The sequence below is a fragment of the Dipteris shenzhenensis genome, chromosome 6, assembly GCF_047967505.1.
Source record: "Dipteris shenzhenensis isolate YYH24624 ecotype China chromosome 6, Dip_SZ_1.0, whole genome shotgun sequence".
Lineage (NCBI taxonomy): Eukaryota > Viridiplantae > Streptophyta > Polypodiopsida > Gleicheniales > Dipteridaceae > Dipteris > Dipteris shenzhenensis.
In genome coordinates this window covers 11,191,913-11,214,769 of record NC_141601.1, presented here as the reverse complement: position 1 = coordinate 11,214,769, position 22,857 = coordinate 11,191,913, and the positions used below count along the sequence as shown (strand labels likewise).

The 22,857-nt window shown below is 43.9% G+C and overlaps 1 protein-coding gene across 1 annotated transcript; it reads left to right on the top strand.

The window, feature by feature from the left end:
• The first annotated feature begins 218 nt into the window (after positions 1 to 218).
• LOC147900780 (cytochrome P450 72A68-like) lies at positions 219 to 2,359 on the top strand. Its single transcript, XM_087375743.1, has 5 exons — positions 219 to 492; positions 619 to 845; positions 974 to 1,227; positions 1,319 to 1,700; positions 1,788 to 2,359. Exons 1-5 carry the CDS (start codon positions 219 to 221, stop codon positions 2,223 to 2,225), a joined length of 1,575 nt encoding a protein of 524 aa, XP_087231869.1. The 3' UTR covers positions 2,226 to 2,359.
• Positions 2,360 to 22,857: the final 20,498 nt, after the last annotated feature.

Sequence of the window (22,857 nt, the reverse complement as noted above, 5' to 3'; positions counted from 1 at the left end):
TAAGAAGGCCTTTGACACAAACCAATAGATACAATTCCCTTGCGAGGAAAACATCAAACAAATAAAGCCTTGGACGTGGACCAATAAATGCAATTCCGTTTAAAGGAGAAGATCAAACACTAGGTAGAACAAGCCTCTTCCCAACCATATAATTATATGTGTGTCCATATAAGTATGTGTGTGTGTGTAATATCCTCACGACGAAATACGTAGTTGCAATGGATACCATCTCGTTCGTTGTCGCCATCTCTGTAGTTCTAGTGCTCTTGTATCGTTTCCTCGACTCCCACTTCTTCATCCCTTCCTCCGTTGCTCGCACCCTTCGACAACAAGGCCTCCTCGTCCTCCCTCCCCGCCTCATCACTGGCAACGCGCTCCTTCTCCTCCGCTCTAAGCAACTCGCCAACCTCTCTGACCTCCCCTCCCCCTCCCATCACCACATCTTACCTCTTATTCAGCCTTTCTACTCCAGCATTTTCCAACAATTCTCCGGTATCATCTCTTCTCATCTCCTCCTCAATATAAGTTGGACGCTGGGGCTCTCGATCTCCCTCTGCGCCACTGCTTTCTCTTGCGCCTGGTTGTCATACTGAACTGTTCACTTTTGGGCATGCACAGTGCGCACGTTCGTTTATTGGTGGGGTGTCCAGCCCAGACTTGTCGTCACCAACCCGGACGACATCAAACAGATCTTTGCGAACGACTTCAAAAGCTATTCTAAGTCGAAGGTTTCCCAGAGGGCCTTTCACGAATTGTTCGGCAATGGATTAATATTGGCAGAGGGAGACGACTGGCACAACCAGCGCAATATTCTTCGTCCCGCCTTCTTCTCCGAGAAGCTCAAGGTATATCGTTTGCCCATGTGAATTTGGAGCGCTTTCTTCTCTGAGTCGAAGCTCATCAGGGTATACCATCTTTTATCGTGCGTTCACTCCCCTCACGTACGCGATCGATTGTGAGACCCTTTTCGCAGGCAATGGTCGCCGACATGCATCTCTCAGCATTGCAGATGACTAACGCATGGGATAACATCGTCAGATGTTCGGGCGGCCGATCTGCGGAGATTGAGGTTGCACAGCATTTGAAAGATGTAACCGCAGATATTCTCGCGCGCACGAGTTTTGGCAGCGACTACGCGAATGGAAAAGGTGTCTTTGAGAAGCAGGAGTTGCTTCTTCGTCTTGTACTGAAGAAGGCCTTAGCCAACACGCTGATCCCCGGCTTTAGGTAGGACGGGCGATTCATCCTCCAATCCAATGGCAGGCCTTTCTATTACTTTCACTCCCAAATTTTAAAGGATTTTCACTCGGATTTACAGGTTTCTTCCCGTTCCTTCTAATTTGGAGTGCTGGAAAATCGAAAGGAGCATCGACAGAGAACTTTCTCGTATAGTCCAAGCACGCATGACGCTACTTGCCAAAGGCGGACGAGGAGCTCGGACGGATCTGCTGAGTCTAATGCTTGGGGATGGACAAGACATCAAGAAGAGCAACGTTCCATTTACTACCCCGCAGATCAAAGACGAATGCAAAACATTCTTCTTAGCCGGACATGAAACAACAGCTAACCTTCTCGCGTGGACAATGATGCTACTAGCATTGTATCCGGAATGGCAAGAAAAAGTTCGTGCAGAAGTGTTGGAGATTCTCGGTGCGAACATTGTGGAACCACAAGCAGATCATCTCAACAAAATGAGGCTTGTAAGACACTTTCATCCTTGTCAAGGACAGATCCCGAATGCAAGTGTCAGTCTTAAGCAGTTATCTAACTCGTCTTTGATATTGCAGTTGCGTATGATTCTGAACGAGACTCTCCGACTGTATCCACCAGTTCCCGAACTAACGACTCGCGTTTTTGCTCTCCACGAAGACAACTTCAAATTGGGTCGCCTCACCCTGCCCCGAGGCATGGAATTCTCGATTCCCGTTGCCTGTATCCACAGGGACAAGGAGCTGTGGGGAGATGACGCGGATGAGTTTCGGCCCGAGCGATTTAGTGAGGGAGTTTCCAAGGCATGCAAGCATCCGTTCGGATACCTACCTTTCGGAGTCGGACCCCGCATCTGCATCGGCCAGTCGTTCGCAATCCTTGAAGCAAAAGTGATCATGGTTGCAATTTTGCAGCGCTTCCATTTCAGTCTCTCTCGCAACTACAGACACGCCCCTGAAACTGCCATTACCATTAGGCCAAAACACGGCATGCAGATCGTCCTGGAACCCCTCTAGATGCTGTCTGTCCCAGGAACGTAGTGGCCTGTCTTATATGTTGCAATGAATGGTTTCTCTTTTGGACTAGTTCTGAAACCGTGGAAAGGCAACGGGAGTGAAACTATGTCATTAGTCCGTAATAGACTCATAGTCAGCCACCCACTGTCATCAACCATAGTTATATGTACATACACAACTGAAAGAAGTCGTGTCATCAAGTGCAAAATCTTAAACGATCGTTTTATTGCAATCTAGTATGATCACAACGGTCAATACACGCACTTGAAAAACCCATTTATGCATTTCTACGGAGTATGTCTTCATGGATATTTGGTCCCATGGGAGTACCTACTACAATCACCATGTTTGCCAACAATTTCATGGAGACAACCTGAGCGTCCATACCCATTAAAAGAAAATGTAAATTTCATTTTCACAATCTCAAAATTTAGGTTTGATCTCTAATTAAAGAACAACGTATATGCATAATTTCAACATTTTTCTCATAGAATAAGGTTCAGCCTTCCACATGCCTATTCTCGAATTATGAGACGAAATAAACCTATTCTCAATAGCCCAACACAATCATCTTTATTGGACACTTCTAAATCAATGAAAGCAAACATAGCATCACAAAGATGTTCAAACATCCATATAATCTTGAGAATCTTAAGGGATGCACTACTAAAACAACCTACATGTAGAACATGGATTCAAGGGCTCCTATTTAAACTCCTACTTGCATATGATCCCCAAGCCTCCCCAAAGCTAGCCTTCAATTGCTTGGTAGAAGCAAACCAAAGATGAAGAGACAATGATATATTGATTCACCACTCTGCATCACCTACTTTTAACTAAGCTGATCTATGCGAGCTAGCTAGGTTGGATTGTTATAGCATTATTACCATACACTTAATGGCACTTCAATTACCAAGACAACAAACATGTTCTTGCTTTTTCCATTTGATCTTCCAAGAAGTTAGACACATTCTGTCCCACCCACAACATCCAGACTAGAGATCATCGGATATAAGTTCCTTTGTGTATTACTCCTATGCAAAATTTAATGCAACTCATTGGAGAATGACGAATTTCATAGATAGTTATAAGAACTTTTAGATCTACGCCACATATGAACCTCCTCCTCCCCATGCACCTCTCTAATCATTCTAGTGCCAAAACATGATGGCTCTTATAGATATGTACTATTATCTATAAAAGCTCTCCGAGGATAGATGATCTATGGACCAAATTCAAGTAGCAAGTCTGTTCACCAAGGGTCAATGCTTCTACCACATGGAAAACTACTTTTAAAACTAGGCAGAATTGAGAGTTATATATTTTGGGGTTGATAATGGCCTCGGGGAATCCATTCTTCAAACATGTAACAAATCACATTTGAATAGAGAATCACGGTCATAAGCTTATATATAGAGGTGGGAACCTTTTTAAAATTTTCCAGTCTTAAATTTAAGTTAGGGAGGCTGTGCATCACTTAGGATGAAATCAACATTAGGGGAATGTCATGGAAATTGGTATAATCTAAATGCACTACAAGACATGGGTTGCTTTTTGACACCGATACCGACGCTAAATATGAAGAAAAAAATTAACAAGTGGGAAGTGTCGAATATTCCATCGGCATGGATGTCACAAAGAAACCATTGGTGTGAGAGTCGATGTCACCATCAGTAAAATATGCCCGACAGTGTCAGTATGTGCGCTAGTGTAGGCGTCGGTATATACCAATAGTACCGTGTTGGTACAGGTGTCGATATATACCGACGGTTTTACAGAAGCTCAAAAAAAATTATGTGGGGCAGGATGGGGCTTGTTTTAGTCCCATCCTACCCCACATGATTTTTTTTCCCATTAAAATCACGATTAAATGTTACAAATACTAAGATGCACATTGCAATTTTGCAAAGAAAGTCTATAAAGTAATGGCAATATGCTACAAAATGGCAAGTTCACCGAAGTAATTCGCTAATGTGCTATGAAATGGCAAAAGTGCTGAGCTCCAAAATGGCAAATCCACCGAGGCAATCTACTACAAAAGGGCAACGGTGCCAAAATATTGAACCACTAAATATCCTATCCTCCTCATCCTCCCCGCCCTCCTCATCCTCCTTGCCCTCAGTCTCTAGTATGTGTGCGCCCTCCTCGTCGCCCTCCTCACCCTTGGTTTCTCTGTAAGTGCTCGATCCCTTGCCCTCCTCTTCTACATACGTAGCTGCTTCTTCCTCAAATCTTGTCTCTCCATCTGGATCTTCGGATGAGTTGAACATGCCTCCCTAAGAATGAAACAAGTTAGAAAAACTAAGAGCATTGATTGTAAGACAATTATGGTGATAGTCAAATGATTATGAATAGGAATAGGTAATACTCACATGATGCACTGCCACCCTTTCCCAATTGATGTAGACTCCTTCTCTCTCCTTCTCCTTAAACCATGCCCTGGCTCTAATCCTGAAGGCCCTTCTGTACTCCTCGTTGTTTGGAGGCCTTCCAATCACATATTCTTGTGGATCCACATTCAATTAGTTAGATTTGAATGACAAGACATTTGAACGATTGAACATATTGGAAATTCAATAGAAGATAAATATATACTTACCACCCATGCCTCGTTGCCGAGTCTGCCATCGCTCTCGAGGTGCGAAGGACCTACAGTCTCTAGGCATATCCTCACTGACCTCTGCTGAGGCTCAAACGCATCCTATAAAACTTCTTTGCTTTCTTCCAATCCTGCAGGTCTGCTCGCCCTAGCTTGTGCGCTTACCCCCCTTAACAACATCCCTTAGTTCGTATCTACGAGACCTAAGGAGCTCCCCCATGTGCGTAAGCATGGCATTTGTTTCAAACTCAAACACTTTACGATTTGGAAATTGTCTCTTGAGAGCTTCTATGTAGGCTTCTTTGGCTTTATTATCCTGTTGGTTCCAAGGTCTAAATATATAATTGAGGAAGAGGGTGCTCACCAACCTCCTCATGTATCTTGTGATTGCCTTACCATCCTCGTCCTCTATAACCTCCCTAGCACTGTTCACTCTGTAGGAAAGATCCTTGAGAAAAACAAAGTCTGAAGGATTCGTGGCGAATGAAGTAGTAGTACAGCGAGGGGTGGTGCGAGCGCTTAAGGATCGAGGAGTAAGGGAGCGAGTGGTCTCTGGGGTGTTGCAGCTTTTGAGTGGAGAGGGCAAGGCATCTGATTAGTATTGTGTCTCATGAGGAAGTGGAGACCTGTAGAGATGTGAGTGTGTAGACTCATCTACATCCCTCGAGCCACCACAGCAATCTTGACCCTTACTACTCTTTCTGGACCTATGATGGGTATGCCCAAGTGATGACCCCTCGAAAGGGGCTATAGGGGATGGTTGTCGAGTAGGTAAAGCCATCGATGTCCCTGATCTACCCCTGAGGGGTTAGGAGAGGGAATAGCTGAGGTCCTCTGGGACAGCAGAGAGAAGAATATCATTCCCTCCACATCGCTCATGGATGCAACAAACTCATCAGGACTCCTGATAAAGCCATGGGCTACTAGCAAAGGAATTCCCAGAGGGGAAGTCACACGGGTAGGCTCGAGAGGAGTTAGCCCATGGGGAGTCCACCCAGGGGTAGTCATAGGGGTAGGCCCCTCAAGAGTCGGCTCAGTGGAAAGAAAGTCCTCTAGAGAGTACAAATCATGACGTCTCGTCCTATGAGGAGCCCCATGAGCACGGCTTTGTACTCTCCGGATGTGTGACGTGCTAACATGTCTAATTTGGGAGGATTGGACAAACACAAACACAAGAGCGGGTAAGAAGCGAAAATACAATTTACTTAAAAGACAATACTTACACTTTACTTAAAAGACAATTTATTACTTAAAACTCAAGTTCAATTTACTAAAACTATAAAAAGACAATTTACCTTAGGGGGGTCACTCATCATATGTAACCCTATCACGTGAGTCAACAGAAGCATATTTTTATTTCTAAAGTTTATAAAATTAAATATACATAAGGGACTATTTAAAATAGTTTTGGAAAAAATCTATAGATTTATATAGAAAAGGGTTACATTTTAATAGTGAAAAATTTACAGATAAGGGATTTTAGAAATAGGCCTTGAACACACATGATATAGATGGTTTATACATAGTGACCTCCCCGAGCAATTTACTTAAGACTTCATCGTATATTATCATATATCTCCATAAGTTACATTACCATATGTATCCAAAAGAGTATTTATATACCAAATTTGGGTCCAAAAGAGTGTTCAGGTACAAAATTTATATCCAAAAGCGTTTTCATATACAAAAATTCTCACAAAAATAGAATTGTTAAACAAAATTTGTCTCCAAAAGAGACATTCTCCAAAAATGCCAAAAGAGAGGAGGAGGTCTACTGCTCTGCATTACTATCCAAAGTACTTTCCTCCTCCTTACCTGCTAGATGAGTCACTCGGGACCTCATCTTGCACTTCTTCTAATATATACTTATACTCTTCTTGGACTATGTACTCGCGGTCCAAGAAGACCTCTACACAAACCGTTATGTCTTTTATAGTGTCCTCCTTGCTGATGAGTAGTCGGTCGAAGTGGTCTCTCCAAAGCTTACAGAGATCCCGTAGGTTGTTTTGTGCCTCCCTCAAAGAATGTCGCTCCATGCATGATCGGTCTGTACCCCACCCACGCGCATGCACTTTGACGTTATACTTTACCGAATCTACATCATGCACAATCTTTTCTACTACATATGATAGCACAGTTTGGATGACAGCAACATGGGAAACTAGGTTGGGGTTTTTGAAAAACTATCGTGGAGGAGGGCATTCCATTTATAATCTGTTTGAAAAAAAAGAACCAAATACACGCATATAAAACACATTACAAATCATATCAGGGAACTCATTCAAGATATGTAAAAGAATTCATGGTACAAACAAGCTACATTCACATTCACTTCTATTCAACAAATTATATATATCGCACAAGCCAATAAGATAATTCTAGGAAACTATATTGCATCCACTCTCCTTTATTTCACAATCTGCGCTAATCGCGTCCCCTATCAGCCTTTGTGCATTTGATTCTTTGCCTTTCCCTTCTCCGCTTCATCCTCCCCTTATCCTCCCTAAATCTTTAAAGTCTCCCCTCCTCTCTTCTTTATCTCACGCCACTCCCCTGCTATATCCCTTCTCATGGCAGTCCCGTCTCGTTGTTCCCCTCCTTCGACTCCTTCCACTCTGCCACTCTTTGTCTCTCTCTCGTTACTTCCTTCTCGTCGCTCACTTCTAGTTGCTCCCTTCTCTTTGCTCTCTCTCTCTCTCTCTACTACTCCCCATGGCCCCTAGCAAAAACGCTATGGTAGAATACTTGGAGGAGTTGTACAAACAATATTTCGATATAAAGGATGGGAAGATAGATGTACCATCACTCCCTGGTGTGCATCTGTGTCCAAACGCACATGCCGAGGGTAAGGATAATTCTGACCCCAATCGAGAGATCCTGGAGGATTCTATTGAGGAGATATAGAGCTGGATGTAGTTGGAAGGACACACACCCAAGGAAGCTCCTTGGGCTAAGGAGAAAAAGAAAAAAGAGGTAAAGAATAAGAAGAAGAAGAGAGATAACAAAAGAGAAGGTAGCACTTCATTGAAGAAATGATGAAGAATGTCTTTACACTTTATAAAGTACTCTGATTTGGAGAATGCTAGCTACAGTTTTGAGTGTATGACAGGGAGCCCTCTCTTGGATATTTGTTGTAACCCCTCTTGGATATTTCTTATGATCTATGATGATATTATGTTGTATCCCTCTCTTTGTTATTTGTTATCCTATATGTTTTTTAAAAGAGAGAAAAGATAAGGGAAAGAGTTTGATAAAATAGAGAAAAAGATAGGCTGCTCGCACTTGTGCAGCCTAGGATTTATCAAGCATTTACAGACTCGGATCATTGTTTCACTTCTTGGGTCTCTAATCATAGCCTCTAGTTGCCATGACACTGAAAACAAAAGTGCATTTGAGACAACCAAAACTCTCAGGAATTTCAAGAATGATTTAGAGAGGGACGCAATGACACAAGTCTGCTAATGCTTGCTCAATGTCAGGCTGTTGAAGCTTCACGTGGGTGGGACCTCAAGGAGAAAAGACAAGAGAGGATATAAGGGATGAAATAAGAGAGGATGGAAGAGGAAAAGAGAAGGGGAAAAGAGGGAGGGAAAAGCGATGAGAAAAGAGAGAAAGGAGAAAGAGGAGAAAAGAGAGAGAGGAAAAAAGAGAAGAGAGGAAATAAGAGAAGAGAGGGGAAGAGAGAGAAAGAGAGGAAAAGAGAGGGGAGGAAGAGGGAGGGAGAGAGGGGAAAAGAGGGAGGAAAAAGAGAGGAGAAAAGAGAGAAAGGAGAGGAAAAGAGAGAAGGAAAAGAGAGAAGGGAAGAGAGGAAAAGAGAAAAAAAAAGAGGATATAAGAGATGAAATAAGAGAGGGGAGAAGAGATGAAAAGCGAGGAGAGAAGAGAGGGGAAAAGGAAAGAGAATAGAGGAGTTAAGGAAAAGAGAGGATGGAAAAGAGAGAAGGAAAAGAGAGAAGAAAAGAGAGGGGAAAAGAGAGGAAATAAGAGGGGAGAAGAGAGGAAAAGAGAGAAGAGAAGAGAGGGGAAAAGGAAAAGAGAAGAAAAGAGAGCAAAAGAGAGAAGAAAAGAGAGGGGAAGAGAGAGGAAATAAGAGAGGGGAGAAGAGAGGAAAAGAGAGAAGAGGAGAGGGGAAAAGGAAAAGAGAGGAAAAGAGAGAAGGAAAGAGAGGAAAAGAGAAGAAAACAGAGTGGAAAAGAGAGGAAATAAGAGAGGGGAGAAGAGAGGAAAAGAGAGAAGAGAAGAGAGGGGAAAAGGAAAAAAGAATAGAGGTAGAAAAAAGAGAATAGAGGAGTGATTCAGGAAAAGAGAAGAGAGGGGAGAAGAGAAGAGAGGAGAAGAGAGGGGCGAAGAGAAGAAATAAGAGAGGGGAGACGAGAGAAAAAGAGTGGGGAGAAGAGAGGAAAGAGAGGAGAAAAGAGAAGAGAGGAAATAAGAGATGAAATACGAGAAAAGAGAAGAGGGGAAGAGAGGAAATAAGAGAAAAGAGGAGCAGAATTAAGAGGAGAGAGGAAGAGAGGGAAAGAGAGGAAAAGAGAGGGGAGGAAGAGGGAGGGAAAGAGGGAAAAAGAGGGAGGAAAAAGAGAGGAGAAAAGAGAGAAAGGAGAGGAAAAGAGAGAAGGAAAGAGAGAAAAAGAGAGGAAATAAGAGAGGGGAGTGTTAGATATCAATGCTCCACTCTCATGTAACTACGCGGGAACCAGGTAACTCTACTTGTAAGCCCCCCATATGAGGTGAAGGCATTTGAGTAGCTCAGTTATCTAGTAGGTCCTAGTTTGGACACCAGATGGGGGCCGTGTATGGCCTGATGGTTGGACGGCTTCAGATAGAGTTGGCACACTGCAACTAGGCTACATGCAAGTGCAAGAAGGCATCCCATGACTGACCACACTGAGGGTAGACGGAGCATTTCCTGGGGCACTCTCGGGTTGCGGGGTCCGTTTGGAGCCCCAGATGATCCCGGATGGCTGTGGTCCCGAACGGAGACTGTAGGTTAGTTGCTCTATTCGGCGCCACGGTTCTATCATGTAGTCAGTGGCCTATTTCGGGATGGAGCTCCAATTGGCTGGTTTGGGCAGACTAGGTCGGTCTCCCAATTGAGTCTAACCAACTACAACTGGTGGCTATATAGAAGCAAGCCTGTGAAGCCCATTATCATCACTAGCTACAACAACCCTGATTCCTTAGCATCCAACCTCCGTCCTCTACTGTTTCCAGCATGCCATCAAAGCTCCTCACACAGGAGCGCATGGCTGGGAGGTAGCATCTATTGTATGATCAAATTTTTGATTCTCCATACTATCTGCTTTTCTCTCTTGCATACACGATCCTATTATCTGTTGAGCACAGACGTATTGTTTTCATACATGGTATCAGAGCTTGGGCTCTAGCAAGAAGATTTGGTAGTGTGTTTCTATTTGCGAGCAGATTGTGAGAGATGGCCCAGCCTGCAAGACTGCGAATCCCACCGTTCAGCGAAAGTGGAAAGTTGGACAGCACTAACTATCCACTCTCGAAGTTCAAGACCATCCTATGCACATACGAGCTTTGGGATATTGCTACTGGGATGGACATGAAGCCGGTCGAAAGGCCAAATCCAGCCAATGCAGGACAACAGGTAGTACCAACTGCGGATGAGATTCTTGTGTGGACAAGAAGAAATGCAGATGCGCTGTGTTCTATTGTCTACAGTGTAAGTGATTCTATCATGGCGTTAATTCAACATGTCACCACACCGGAGGAGGCATGGATGGTCTTGAAAAATCAGTACGAGACCACGAATCAAACGCAGATTCAGAATCTAGAGACTCAACTCACGAATAAGAAACTGTATGAGTCTGAAACGATAGAGAAGTTCATCACCAGGGTGAAGAATCTGCGCGATCAAATGATTGCAATTAGCATCACCATCACCAGCGAGAATCTAGCATGAATGTGCATACGAATTCTCCCACCAAAGTACGACGGTCCTGTTATGGCACTGAATACGCAGAACAGAAATCCGCCCCTCAACTTTGAGGATTTCAGTGCTATGCTTATGGAGGAGGAGATGCGTCAAAAGACGAGGACCGGAGAAGATTCGACTTTCTCTGTTGGATCAAAGAAAGGTAAGGGTAAGGACTCTGGTAACCCATCTTCTTCTGATGATAAAAAGAGAAAGAAGAAGATCAAGTGCTTCTATTGCGACAAGGCAGGGCACAAGCAGAATGAGTGCCAGAAGAAGATTGCAGATGAGAAGAACAGAGTAAAGAAAGAGTCCAGCAACAGTGCGCAAGCAGTACCAGTAGAGCTGTTCGTAGCAATTGAGGAGATTTGCATGAAGGCAGTTCATGTACCTGAGGAAGAACCTTGGATTATTAATAGTGGTGCATCGTGCCACATGACCAGTCGGAAGGATACCTCTCTACATCTGGTAGGGAATGACATCCTGGTAGTAGTCGGCAATGATGCAAAATGTCTAGCAAAAGGAAAAGGTACGATTGCTCTCAAATTAGATGGAGTTGTAAAACAGTTGTCCAATGTTCTTTATGTGCCAGATATCAAGAGGAATTCGTTGTCCATTTCTGCGATCACGGATCGGGACCTCAAAGTTCACTTCGATAAGAATGGCACATAGATTTTGGATCTTCAAGGGAAGGTCATTGGTAGAGGTACACGGCACAACAACATCTACGAACTCTCAACTTTTAGTGCTCGAGCTGATGTGAGCAACACTAAGCTATGGCATAAGAGGTTTGGTCATCTAAACCTTAGTTCTTTAAAGGAGATGCATAAAAGTGGAATGATTGCAAACCTACCAGAAATTACAGATCTGCCCAATGTATGTGAAGCTTGCATGATGGGCAAGCAGCATCGGTAGCCCTTTCCTAAAGAGGCCAGTAGGGCAAAGGCTCCTCTAGAGCTCTTCACACGGACCTCTGCGAAAAGATGGAGATGGAAGCTTTGGGTGGTTCCTACTACTTCATGATGTTGATCGATGACTACAGTAGAAGGATATGGATATACTTCCTAAAGACTAAAGATGAGGCTTTTAGTAAGTTCAAAGAATGGCATGTAATGGTCGAGAAAGAAATGGGGAGGAAGGTGAAGAAGTTGAGATCAAACAGAGGTGGAGAGGTCACATCAAGTGAATTCAAAAGTTACTGCAAAAGTCATGGGATCAAGAGGCAGAAACCCCCACCACATATGTCAGAGCAAAATGGAGTAGCAGAGTGCAAGATGCGCGTCATCTACGAAATGGGCAGGAGTATGATGAAAGGGAAAGATTTGGCAAAGACTTTCTGGGCTGAAGCATATAACACGGTAGTTTACATTCTAAATCATAGCTACACGAAGGCTGTGAATGGGATGACTCCACTGCAGGCCTTTTCTAGTAAGAAACCTTCAGCTGCACATTTCAGAGTTTTTGGATGTGACTGTTTTGTGCATGTCCCTGACGCTAACAGGACCAAATGGGAACTGAAGAGCCGAAAGTGTTTTTTCTCAGGCTACAGTGAAGAGGTGAAGGAAGAGGTGAAGGGTTACCATCTCTATAATCCTGTTACCAAGAAGGTAATAGTAAGTCGCAATGTGGTCTTCTCAAAATAGCCACATCAATTGGAGGAGGATGTTTCCTTCCTAGACAACCAGGACCAGGATATCCATCCAGTACAACCACCAACAGTAGACTGAACTCCCCCAATGGTGCTTGGGAGGATTCAAGATAAAGAAGAGGAAGAAGAGCCTGCAAAACCACAATCGCAATGGCCTTTCCCAAAGTGGGTGAAGCAACTTTTGGATGGCAGAGAACCTCCAGCCATTGAGGAGGAACCATCTGAACACTGCTGGTCCAAGAGATTAGAGGAGCAAAAAAGGGCGTAGGAACACTTGGTCAACTACACTTTGATGACAGAAGTGATCCGTGCTGAAGAACCTAAGTGTCTTGAAGAGGCATAGGGTGATGATAGGTGGATGGAGACTATGCAGTCAGAGTATGGCTCCATAATGAAGAATAACACTTGGGACCTTGTGGATCAACCACCAAAACGCAAGGTAATAGGCACCAAGTGGGTATACAAGACCAAGTACAAATCTGATGGCACGTTGGATAAGTACAAGGCTCAGCTCATGGCAAAAGAATTTGCATAAGTACATGGTTTTGATTATCAGGAAACTTTTGCTCCCACAGCTCAACTAACCACAATTTGTAGTGTTTTGGCTTTAGTAGCATAGGAAAGTTGGCTCGTGTTTCAAATGGATGTAAAATCCACCTTTCTAAATGGAGATCTTAAGGAGGAGGTATACGTGGAACAACCACCAGGTTTTGCAATCCCCGGTTCAGAAGGCAAAGTCTGTAAACTAAAGAAGGCACTTTATGGGCTGAAATAGGCCCCACGAGCGTGGTACCAGTGGATTGATGCCTACTTTCTACAAAATGGGTTTAAGAGGAGCTCATCTAAAGCAAATTTGTATAACTACAGAGGAGGCAAGTGTATGATCGTGGTCCTTTATGTGGACGACCTTGTCATAATAGGGAACCATGAAGAGAAGATCTCGCAGACAAAGCATTTGCTAGGAAGAGAGTTTGAATGACAGACCTCGAACTAATGCATTTCTACTTGGGGATTGAAGTTTGGCAAGAGCCAAAACAGATCTTTATCTCACAACTGACATATGCTGGAGAGATATTGAAGGCATTTGGCATGGCTGAGTGCAAGATAGTTAGCACCCCTATGGAGGTTGAGATGAAGCTCTCAAACGAGGATTCATCACCACTAGTGGACGAAGCAAAGTATAGAAGGCTTGTGGGAAGTTTGATTTACTTATGCAACACGCGGCTGGCCATCAACTTTGCGACTGGTGTACTAAGCAAGTTTTCCAATAAGCCCCGGGAGAACCATTGGAGGGTAGGGATGCAGGTGCTGAAATACATCAAAGGCACACTTGATTATGGCATCACCTATACCAAGGGCAACATCTTGACCAGATTCTATGACTTGGAGATGTGGACAGCATGAGATCAATGACAGGTTACTGTTTCTCACTTGGATCTGGAGCTGTGTCATGGGTGAGCAAGAAGCAACCCGTAGTTGCTCTTCTTCTACCAAGGTTGAGTACAAATCAGCATGTTTCGCTTCTTGTGAGGCAATGTGGTTGAGGAGGATTTTAGGAGACATGGGTGCAGTGCAGAACAAGCCTACACAGTTATCATGTGACAATCAGAGTTGCATGGCAATTGCTAAGAACCCTGTGTTCCATGCTAAAACAAAACACATTGAGATTCAATATCACTTTGTACGTGAGCTCATCATGGATGGAGAGGTCAACTTTGTTGGGGTAAAGGGCAGTGTGCCCACCCACTTGTACAGTGCCCATGTATACTCATATATATATGACAGAGGAATAAGCTGGAGTAGCTTTTGCTCCACCACTTTTGGTGTCTCCTATCCCTTTGTGTGTGCTCTCCTCTCCCACAACTGGTATCAGAGCTAAGGAAAGCTTGGTGAGTGTGGCCAGCAAGGTTAGAGAGGAGCAGCCTGGTATCAAAGCGACGAGGTCGGCGTCGGAGACGTAATATGGAGACTCGACTCACTGGGAAGCGACGCTGAGAGGTGGCTTTGGTTTTGCCAGTCTCCACGACGATGGGCGCAGTGATGAGGAGCTCTTGGCTGCAGGTTGTTGGAGTTGCTGTGTGTGGAGGATAAGATCCACTCTGACATTTGAGGGATGCCATGAGAGGTTGCTACTGAGTTTGTCGATGCTGGAGCCATTTGTTATTTGGCCTACAAATCGCCATCGGTGGGTTTGGAGCAATGGACGTTGAGGCTGAGCGTCGGAGTAGAGGCTGTGGTGCTGCTGAAGGGCTATGGAGATGGCGCTCGTGAGAGAGTAGCTGAGGGATATGGCTTGGCTGCTTGTATGGTTGACTATCTGCGGGGCTGCCAGTTTGCTCATCCGTGTGTGGTGGAGGCGCAGCTACGGACTGGTTTGTCCCATTGAATAGAGGACTTGGCCGATGGAGGGTTGACTGTGTTGTGAGCTATGTCGAGTTAGCTTGCTTGCCGAGGCATGAAGAGTTGCTCACGTTGGAGGCAAACATGTGCTGAAGCTTTGCTTGAAGCTACTGTGGATGGCTGAGTGCCTAGGAGCAAGAGCTGTGGGCGTTGCAATGTTGATGATGGCTAGCTCTGTTGAGGATCACTCGTGGTAGTCCGTTGCATGGAGGGCTATAGGGATGCTCCATCCCATGAGCAAAGGAAGAGCAGCCCAGTGATAGCAACAACATCCATTTTGGAGAAGATGAGCTATTGGGGAGCTTGTGGATTGCATGTTTGATGCAGTTGTATGCTTGGGAGATAGTCGGTATTGCATTTGAGGTCTTGGAGTTGAGCATTGGCTGATTTTGGTCTCTTTGCGGGACATTTTGCAGAAGTACGCCTTGTGGACATTGTGTGGGATATGTGCTTGTACACTATGCAGCTTCTTTTGGTTGCAGTTGAGCTTTGTTAGCTCGTGTTTTCCCGTGCATTTGGGTCCTTGTACGGACATACTCTGGTGCATCTTAGTCTTTGTGAACATTCCGTTACAGTTAGTCAGTGGGTTGCATATCTTTTTTGCAGATACATCACTTTGGCAGTGGCAGTGACACATGCTTTGACAGTGGTACATGCCTGGTTGAGATGCATTGACAGTTTATTGGATGCATGGTTATTTGGCTATGTTGGATACATACGGTGGTACGGTGATGTATAGAGATCCTATCAAATGAGCATTGTTTGGAGCTGTTTTCAGGGCTGATTTGATACTGTATTCGGGGCTGATTTTATGGCATCGTGTTTGCCATTGGTCAGGATATTACAATTGCTGTTGTTGCTGTTTTTATGACAAAACAGTCATTTTCAAGACTGAATATCTCTTTTCTGGTGCGGAATTGCACTTTGTGCCAAACTAGAAAGTTGTAGTTCACAAAAAATACTACAACTTTGCTTTTGGAAGCAAGTTGATCCGGTATAAGCTGCAGGAGTTACAGCCTCTGCAATACCACAAAAAGTTGCAGTCTACTGTCTATAATTTGTGACCAATGTGCAGGAAGCAGTTTTTCAGGTGAGAATATCTGAGAATCCACAAGGATTTGGCTCTTGAGGTCAACTGACAAGTTGTAGATCTTTCTACCAGCTACAACTTTGCTGTTTACAACTTTGGCATCCGGTCTTTCAGTGAAAAGATATCGCTATTCAAAGACAGGGACAGCGTGTTATTTTGCCCAAAGTGGCTGTGAGGTATTGTTGTAGGAATTTCTCTTGAACAACAATGAATTGGGAACTCGCAGTAAATTACAGAAAGTGATTGAAATCTCACTTCAGTCCAAGGGCATTATTGGCATTTTGGCAAGTCACTTTGGCACATTTGGCAAGTGGTGAATGCTTGATTTTGTTGCCAAACAATTGCGCGCTTGAGGTGATGCATTGGTGATGCAGCAAATGCCATTTCGATGCATTATGGATTTGCATTGGTGGATGCCGCACTGATGTTTATGGATAGTTGAGCTGGGCTCCTATTGCCATTGGTTGAGTAGATATTGCTCATTTGGTTCAGTGCATTTCTTACTTGGATTGCCAAGCATTGGCAGGTTACTGAGCTGCATACATACTTGTTTATGCCTCTTTATGGCTGAGTGCTTTTGAGCATTGGATCAGCCAATTTATTTGGAGACCTGATTGGTTTGGACAACACTATATTTTTTGGTCATTTGGGTTGCCTATTGCACTATACTGCTCTTTGGTTGTGACCTATTGTGCCACAGATATGGCATCTACAGTTGGTAGTGCCGTCTTTGATATTGAGAGGTTAGATGGATCAAACTTTCAGTATTGGAAAGAGCAGATTTATGATGTGTTAGTGCAGAAGAGGCAGCATAAGCCCATTCAATGCAAAGGTGTCAAGCCTAATAGCATTAAACAGAGTGATTAGGATGACATGGATGAGCAAGCATGCTCTATCATTCAGGCATCACTCTCGAAGTCAGTCTACTTGTAGGTACAGGATGGTGTACAGGGTGTAGACTACCATGCATATGAGTTTTATACTTGTATATGCCAGATGTATGACCATGATAGTGTTATGTTACAGCATGATGGGCTGAAATACAGCCTTGATATGCACTCCAAAGGTCGATCAATTGGTAGAAACAGGTCATGTTCAAGGGGGAATTCCAAGAGCAAGTCTAGCTCTCGGACTTGTATTAGATGTTTCTATTGTGGAAAGTATGGCCACATGAAAAAGTACTGCTTGAAATGGCTAAGAAAATGCAAGAAGAAGAGCAAGGTTAAGAATGACAGGAAGAAGGAGAAGAAGCATGTTGAGCTTCAAGGCATGGATGCCAAGGTTTCCACTGACAGTAGCAGTGATGAACGCATTCTTTTGTCTATGTCTAACACCTCCTTATTGGCCACTGATGTACCCATTCTTGGTGATTGGATGTTAGATCCATGTGCTTCATGTCATATGACCCCTCATAGGTCATGGTTCAGTGCATATCAGGAATGCATTGTGGAGAGTGGTTTGATGGGCATTGATCATTCTATGGATGTCTATGGTTATGGGGATATCCACCTTGTTATGCCTAGTGGCTCTATTCTTGTTCTACAGAGGGTTAGACATATACCAGGACTTGCTACGAGCAAGATCAGTACTGGACAGTTGGTTGAGGCAGGTTATCATGTCTCTTTGGGTGATCATGCATGGAAGATTGCTAGAGGCAATCTGGTTATGGCTAGGGGATCACGGGTTGGATTCTCTTATGCATTGCATGTATCAGGTGTCCTGGATAAAATGCTTATGATTAGTAAGCAGCCATCACCTAGTTTATGGTATGCCAGACTTGGACATATGTCAACTGCAGGTATGGAAGCCCTTACAACATTGAGATACATTCTTGTTATGGATGTCTCTCAAATTTTATGTCATGATTGTGATGATGGTCAGTAGTCAGGATCCTCCTTTGTGAGGAAGACAGTTAGTGAGAGGTATCTTGAGCCATTGTAGTTGGTTCATAGTGTAGTTTGTGGGCCTATGCCTACTGTTTCACTGGGTGGTGCCTCTTACTTTGTGACATTTATTGATGCTGCTACAAAATACATATGGGTCTATCCGATTCGGCAGAAGCATGATGTATATGATACATTTCAGTGCTTCTTGGGTAATGCTGAAAATCAGTCAGGAAAGAAGCTATTGAGCTTGATGACTGATTTGGTGATGCAGAGTTTACCTCTTCTAGATTTCAGCATCTATATGATACACTTGGTATCAGGAGGGTGTTGACCACTCCTCATCTTTCTACTCACGATGCCTTAGCAGAAGGCATAAATCGGATTCTATTGGATAGGATTGGTAGCATGCTACGATATGCAGGTCTTACCGAATGCTATTGGGCTGAGGCATGTAAGACAACTGCATACTTGCTTAACAGGTCACCCAAGAGATCTCTGAATGGTAGAGTGCCATTTGACTTCTTGACAGGCACGGCACCATGTTATAAGCATTTACGTGTGTTTGGTTGCGAGGCTTATGCTCATGGTTCCCGATCGAGGAGGTGTATCTTCCTTGGATATAGTGAGTCCAGTAGGGACTACAGTTATGGGATTCTTCAACTAGAGAGTTGATACGCAGCCATAATGTCTATTTCAGAGAGGATGCTATGTTTAGACAGCCTAGGACTGTGGATAGCAGGAGAGTGGTGTTCCAGGAGGGTGTAAGTGCACTGATACCTCCGAATTCTTTGCAGGGGCAGCCCATATCCCTTGGAGTGGGAGGTTTTTCCCATGGTGAGCAGGTTATAAAGTTGGGACAGCCACGATTACTTCCTGATTTTGGTCAGAGACCATCAGATGTCTCGAGTATTCCATAGGTTTATACTCCTATGGAGATTGTTGATGCATCTTCTATGGACAGTTACAGTTTACTCCCAGGATGCGGAGTGCCTCTTGCAGATGAGGACGAGGCTATGCATGGTGAGGAAGAAACCTTGGCTAATGATGCCCGGTATGATCCATTGGCTGGTTATGCTAGGACAGATGTGGTTTCTGCAGTTATTGACTCGGGGCATATTGTGTTGAGATATCGAGCTCCACTCGCGATATGCCAGGGTGATTGTTGTGCATTTATGTCACCGACTTGTTAGCTGGAGATGCGGTTGGTACACCACTCACGAATAATAGCTGGATGACAGCTATCCTTATCTACACTAGTTCGTGGCTCAGTTAGTATGCCACCTTAGTTAGTTGAGTTTGGTTTGAGACCCACATATAGGGTTCTTCTATTTCTTTGTACATGAGTTCTTTTGGCTTTCACAACTAAGAAGAGGAAAACCGTTTCAGCCTCCACCTTTGTGTGTATTCCCCCATTGTGCATGTGAGAAAGCCGCAAGTGAGACTCCTTCCCTCTCTCCCATAATCTTCACATGGTATCAGAGCCTTGTTCGTGGTAAGGAGCTCAAGAAAGCAAGCCAAGTTCGTGGTGTCCTGGTAAGAGGACCAGTGTTGCTTTCCTATTTCGAGTTTGGGAGCAAATCTCTGCAGGTAGCACAACCAGAAGTGCAGGAGTGCACTGTTTCAGATTGAGACGCCCTTCGCGGTGTGGCGAGAGTGCAGTATATGCTGCGGGAGAAGGGGGAAGCCTCAGTGACTTTATTTTTCTGATTTGAGGCCGTTTCGGGGCCCGTTTTGAAGGCGGAAGTTCTTCGCAGGCACTCAGAAAAAAGCCCTGTTTTTTGCTGTGCGACCATTGCGCGGCTAGTCGGTGGAAAGGTGCCGCAGAAATTGCATCGTATGCCTATGTGCAGAGATATTGGGAGTTGCAGATTCATGCCTGTTGCCTGTTGATGCAAAATCGTCACTAGGAAGTGACTGTGTGGTGAAATACCACTTTCGTCAGTTTTGCAGATCTGCCCGTGTGAGGCAAAAGCTATGTTTTTTACAGTGATAGAATATTTTGCAGTGTTCTGTAATGGCATCTTTCACAGATTGTCACTGAAAAGCTTGACAAGAACAACTTCCAGGCATGGAAGTTTAGAATGACGAATTTCTTGATGGGAAAAGGCTATTGGGAATTCATTACAGGAAATGAAGAAGAACCTGTTCTTCCTAATGTTCCCAGTCAACACGAAATGCAGGCATTTAAAGGATGGCATGAGAGAGCCAGGAAAGTTATGTACTGGCTGTTTATCAGTATTTCAGACTCCATGATTGTGCATATTCAGGATGCAAATACGCCAAAGGAGGCATGGGATACTTTGGCAAAAATGTATAGCACAAATACGCAAGCCAGGAAAATGCAACTCAAACAAGAGTTGCACAATGTGCAGAGAGAAAATTTGAGCATAAATGACTACCACATGAAAGTGAAGAAAATTGCAGATGCACTTGCTTCCATTGGGTCGCCAGTGGATGATGATGATTTGGTTTCTGTGACCTTGAATGGTATAGGAAAGGATTATGCACAGTTTTGGACATCCATTGCCGTCCGTGAAAAATTTCCTGATTTTGAGGAGTTGATTGCTCTTCTAATTTCTGAAGAGCAGAGAAATGGGGGTGCATCTTCTTCAGCAAGAACTTCAAAAGAAACTGTCTTCTACTCAAATGCTGGCAGAGGTAGAGGCAGAGGATCTGCAGGCCATGGTAGAAATCAGAATATGCAGCAAACGCAAGAAAACCAGTCCTATGTAGGAGGATGTGGCAACTCTAGAGGCAGGGGGAGCCAAAGAGGCCGTGGTGGATGGCAGAGAAGCCAAAATGCAAACAGCAATGTTGAATGCTACTATTGTGGCAAAATGGGTCATATGGCTAAGGACTGCTACAAAAAGCAGAATGACATTATGAATGGAAAATTGCAACAAGGCAATTATGCATCTTCTAGCAGGTAGGGTGATGACAGAAATGAGCATCTTTTTATGGTGCAGCATATGACCAATTCTGTGACAAGTGCAGAAGAACAAAATGATGTGTGGTATGTTGACTCAGGTGCGTCAAACCACATGACAGGTCATGCAAAATGGATGCAAGATGCAAGGAAGATGGAAAAGCCAGGATTTGTGGAGACTGGTGATGATACTGCACATCCTATTGTGCAGATTGGCAAAATTCCTTTGTCTATGCAGGATGGGAAAAAGAAATACTTGTCTGATGTATTTCATGTCCCGAACATCACCAAGAACTTGGTTTCTGTTGGTCAGATGGTTGAGCAGGGCTTGTAGGTCAGATTTAATCCTCATGGATGCTTTGTTGAGGATATGAAAAATAATGGTCGCTTGATCGCAAAAGGAAAGAAGAAGGGCAGAATGTTTACGTTGGATGTAGACATGCCTAAATTGAGTGCAGTAATGTTTGCACATGGGACCGGCGTAGTTGCAGATATTGATATCTGGCACAAACGCATTGGTCATGTTAATATACAGCGACTTAAATCAATGCAAGCCCAAAATATTGTTGCAAGATTGCCTAAATTCAAGGTTGCAGAAATGCACAAGGTTTGTGAAGCCTGTCAATTTGGGAAACAGGTAAGGAAACCTTTTCCTAGGCATGTTCAAGAGAGTAAAAAGCCATTGGAATTAATCCACTCTGATGTGTGGACTACAAAAGCTGCATCTATTGGAGGCTATCACTATTTTGTCACATTTATTGATGACTTCAGCAGAAAACTATGGGTGTATTTTATGAAAAAGAAAAGTGAAGTGTTTGGGCACTTCAAAGCTTTCAAAGCTATGGTTGAAAAAGAAACAGGCCTGCAAATAAAATGCCTAAGGTCAGATGGAGGGGGAGAGTACCTCTCAAATGAGTTTGCAAGGTTCTTGTAGGAGCATGGTATAAAGCAATAATATTCATGCAGCCATACCCCACAGCAAAATGGAATTGCAGAAAGAAAAAACAAGCATATTGGAGAGGTATCTCGGGCTATGCTAAATGAAAAAGATCTACCAGATTATTATTGGGCTGAAGCAGTTGCTACAGCAGTCTATATAATGAACAGGACTCCCACTGCAGCAATACATGGCATGACGCCAGAGGAGATGTATACTGGTAGGAAACCAGATATTTCTCATCTGAAGATTTTTGGTTGCATTGCCTATGTCCATGTGCCAGATGAGTTGAGGTCCAAGTTGGATCCAAAAGCTGAGAAGTGCGTCTTTATTGGTTATTCTCTGCAGCAGAAAGGGTATAGATGCTATAACCCTTCTACACGTAAGTTCACAGTGAGCAGAGATGTTGTTTTTGATGAGATGAGCAGCTGGTATAAACCAGTAAATGTGATGATTGATGTAGATGCACAAAATGGTAATGCTGCACAGAATGCACAGCAGCAATCACAAAATATCAGTGGACCTGGAGTGTCCTCTACCAGTGGTTCACATACTTCGCCATGGACAAGAAGATTGAGATTAGGAGAATCCCCTCCAAGCAATGCAGAGAGTGGTACGCAGGTATCATGAAAAGGAAAAGAGAAGGTAGATCAGCCCATGTATGATGTGAATGCAGGTCACTCTTGTGTGGATGGTGAATCCAGTGGCTCAGAACAGAGCATTGATGATGAGTTGGGTATTCCTTCTGTTGTTACACCTGGAGTAAGGAAGACCAGGGATGTTTTGAGAGCACCTGGAAGTGAGCCTATTTTGCGCAGCTCTACTAGGGTTACGTATCCTGTGGATAGGCTGAAATATGATGGATTTACAGCCATTCACTATGCCTATATGGTCAAAGTGATACAGGAACCAGAACCCACTTCTTTTGAGCAAGCCATGGGAAATGAAAAATGGGAGAAAGCCATGGATGAAGAAATGGATGCCTTGGATGCTAATGCTACATGGGAATTGGTGCCTTTGCCTAAAGGCAAGAATGCAATTGGTTGTAAGTGGGTTTATAAGATCAAGCACAATGCAGATGGTTCTGTGAATAGATACAAGGCAAGATTAGTTGTCAAGGGGTATGCACAGACATATGGCATTGATTATGAAGAAACTTTCAGCCCAGTTGCAAGGATGGCAACCGTAAGAGCAGCCATTGCTAT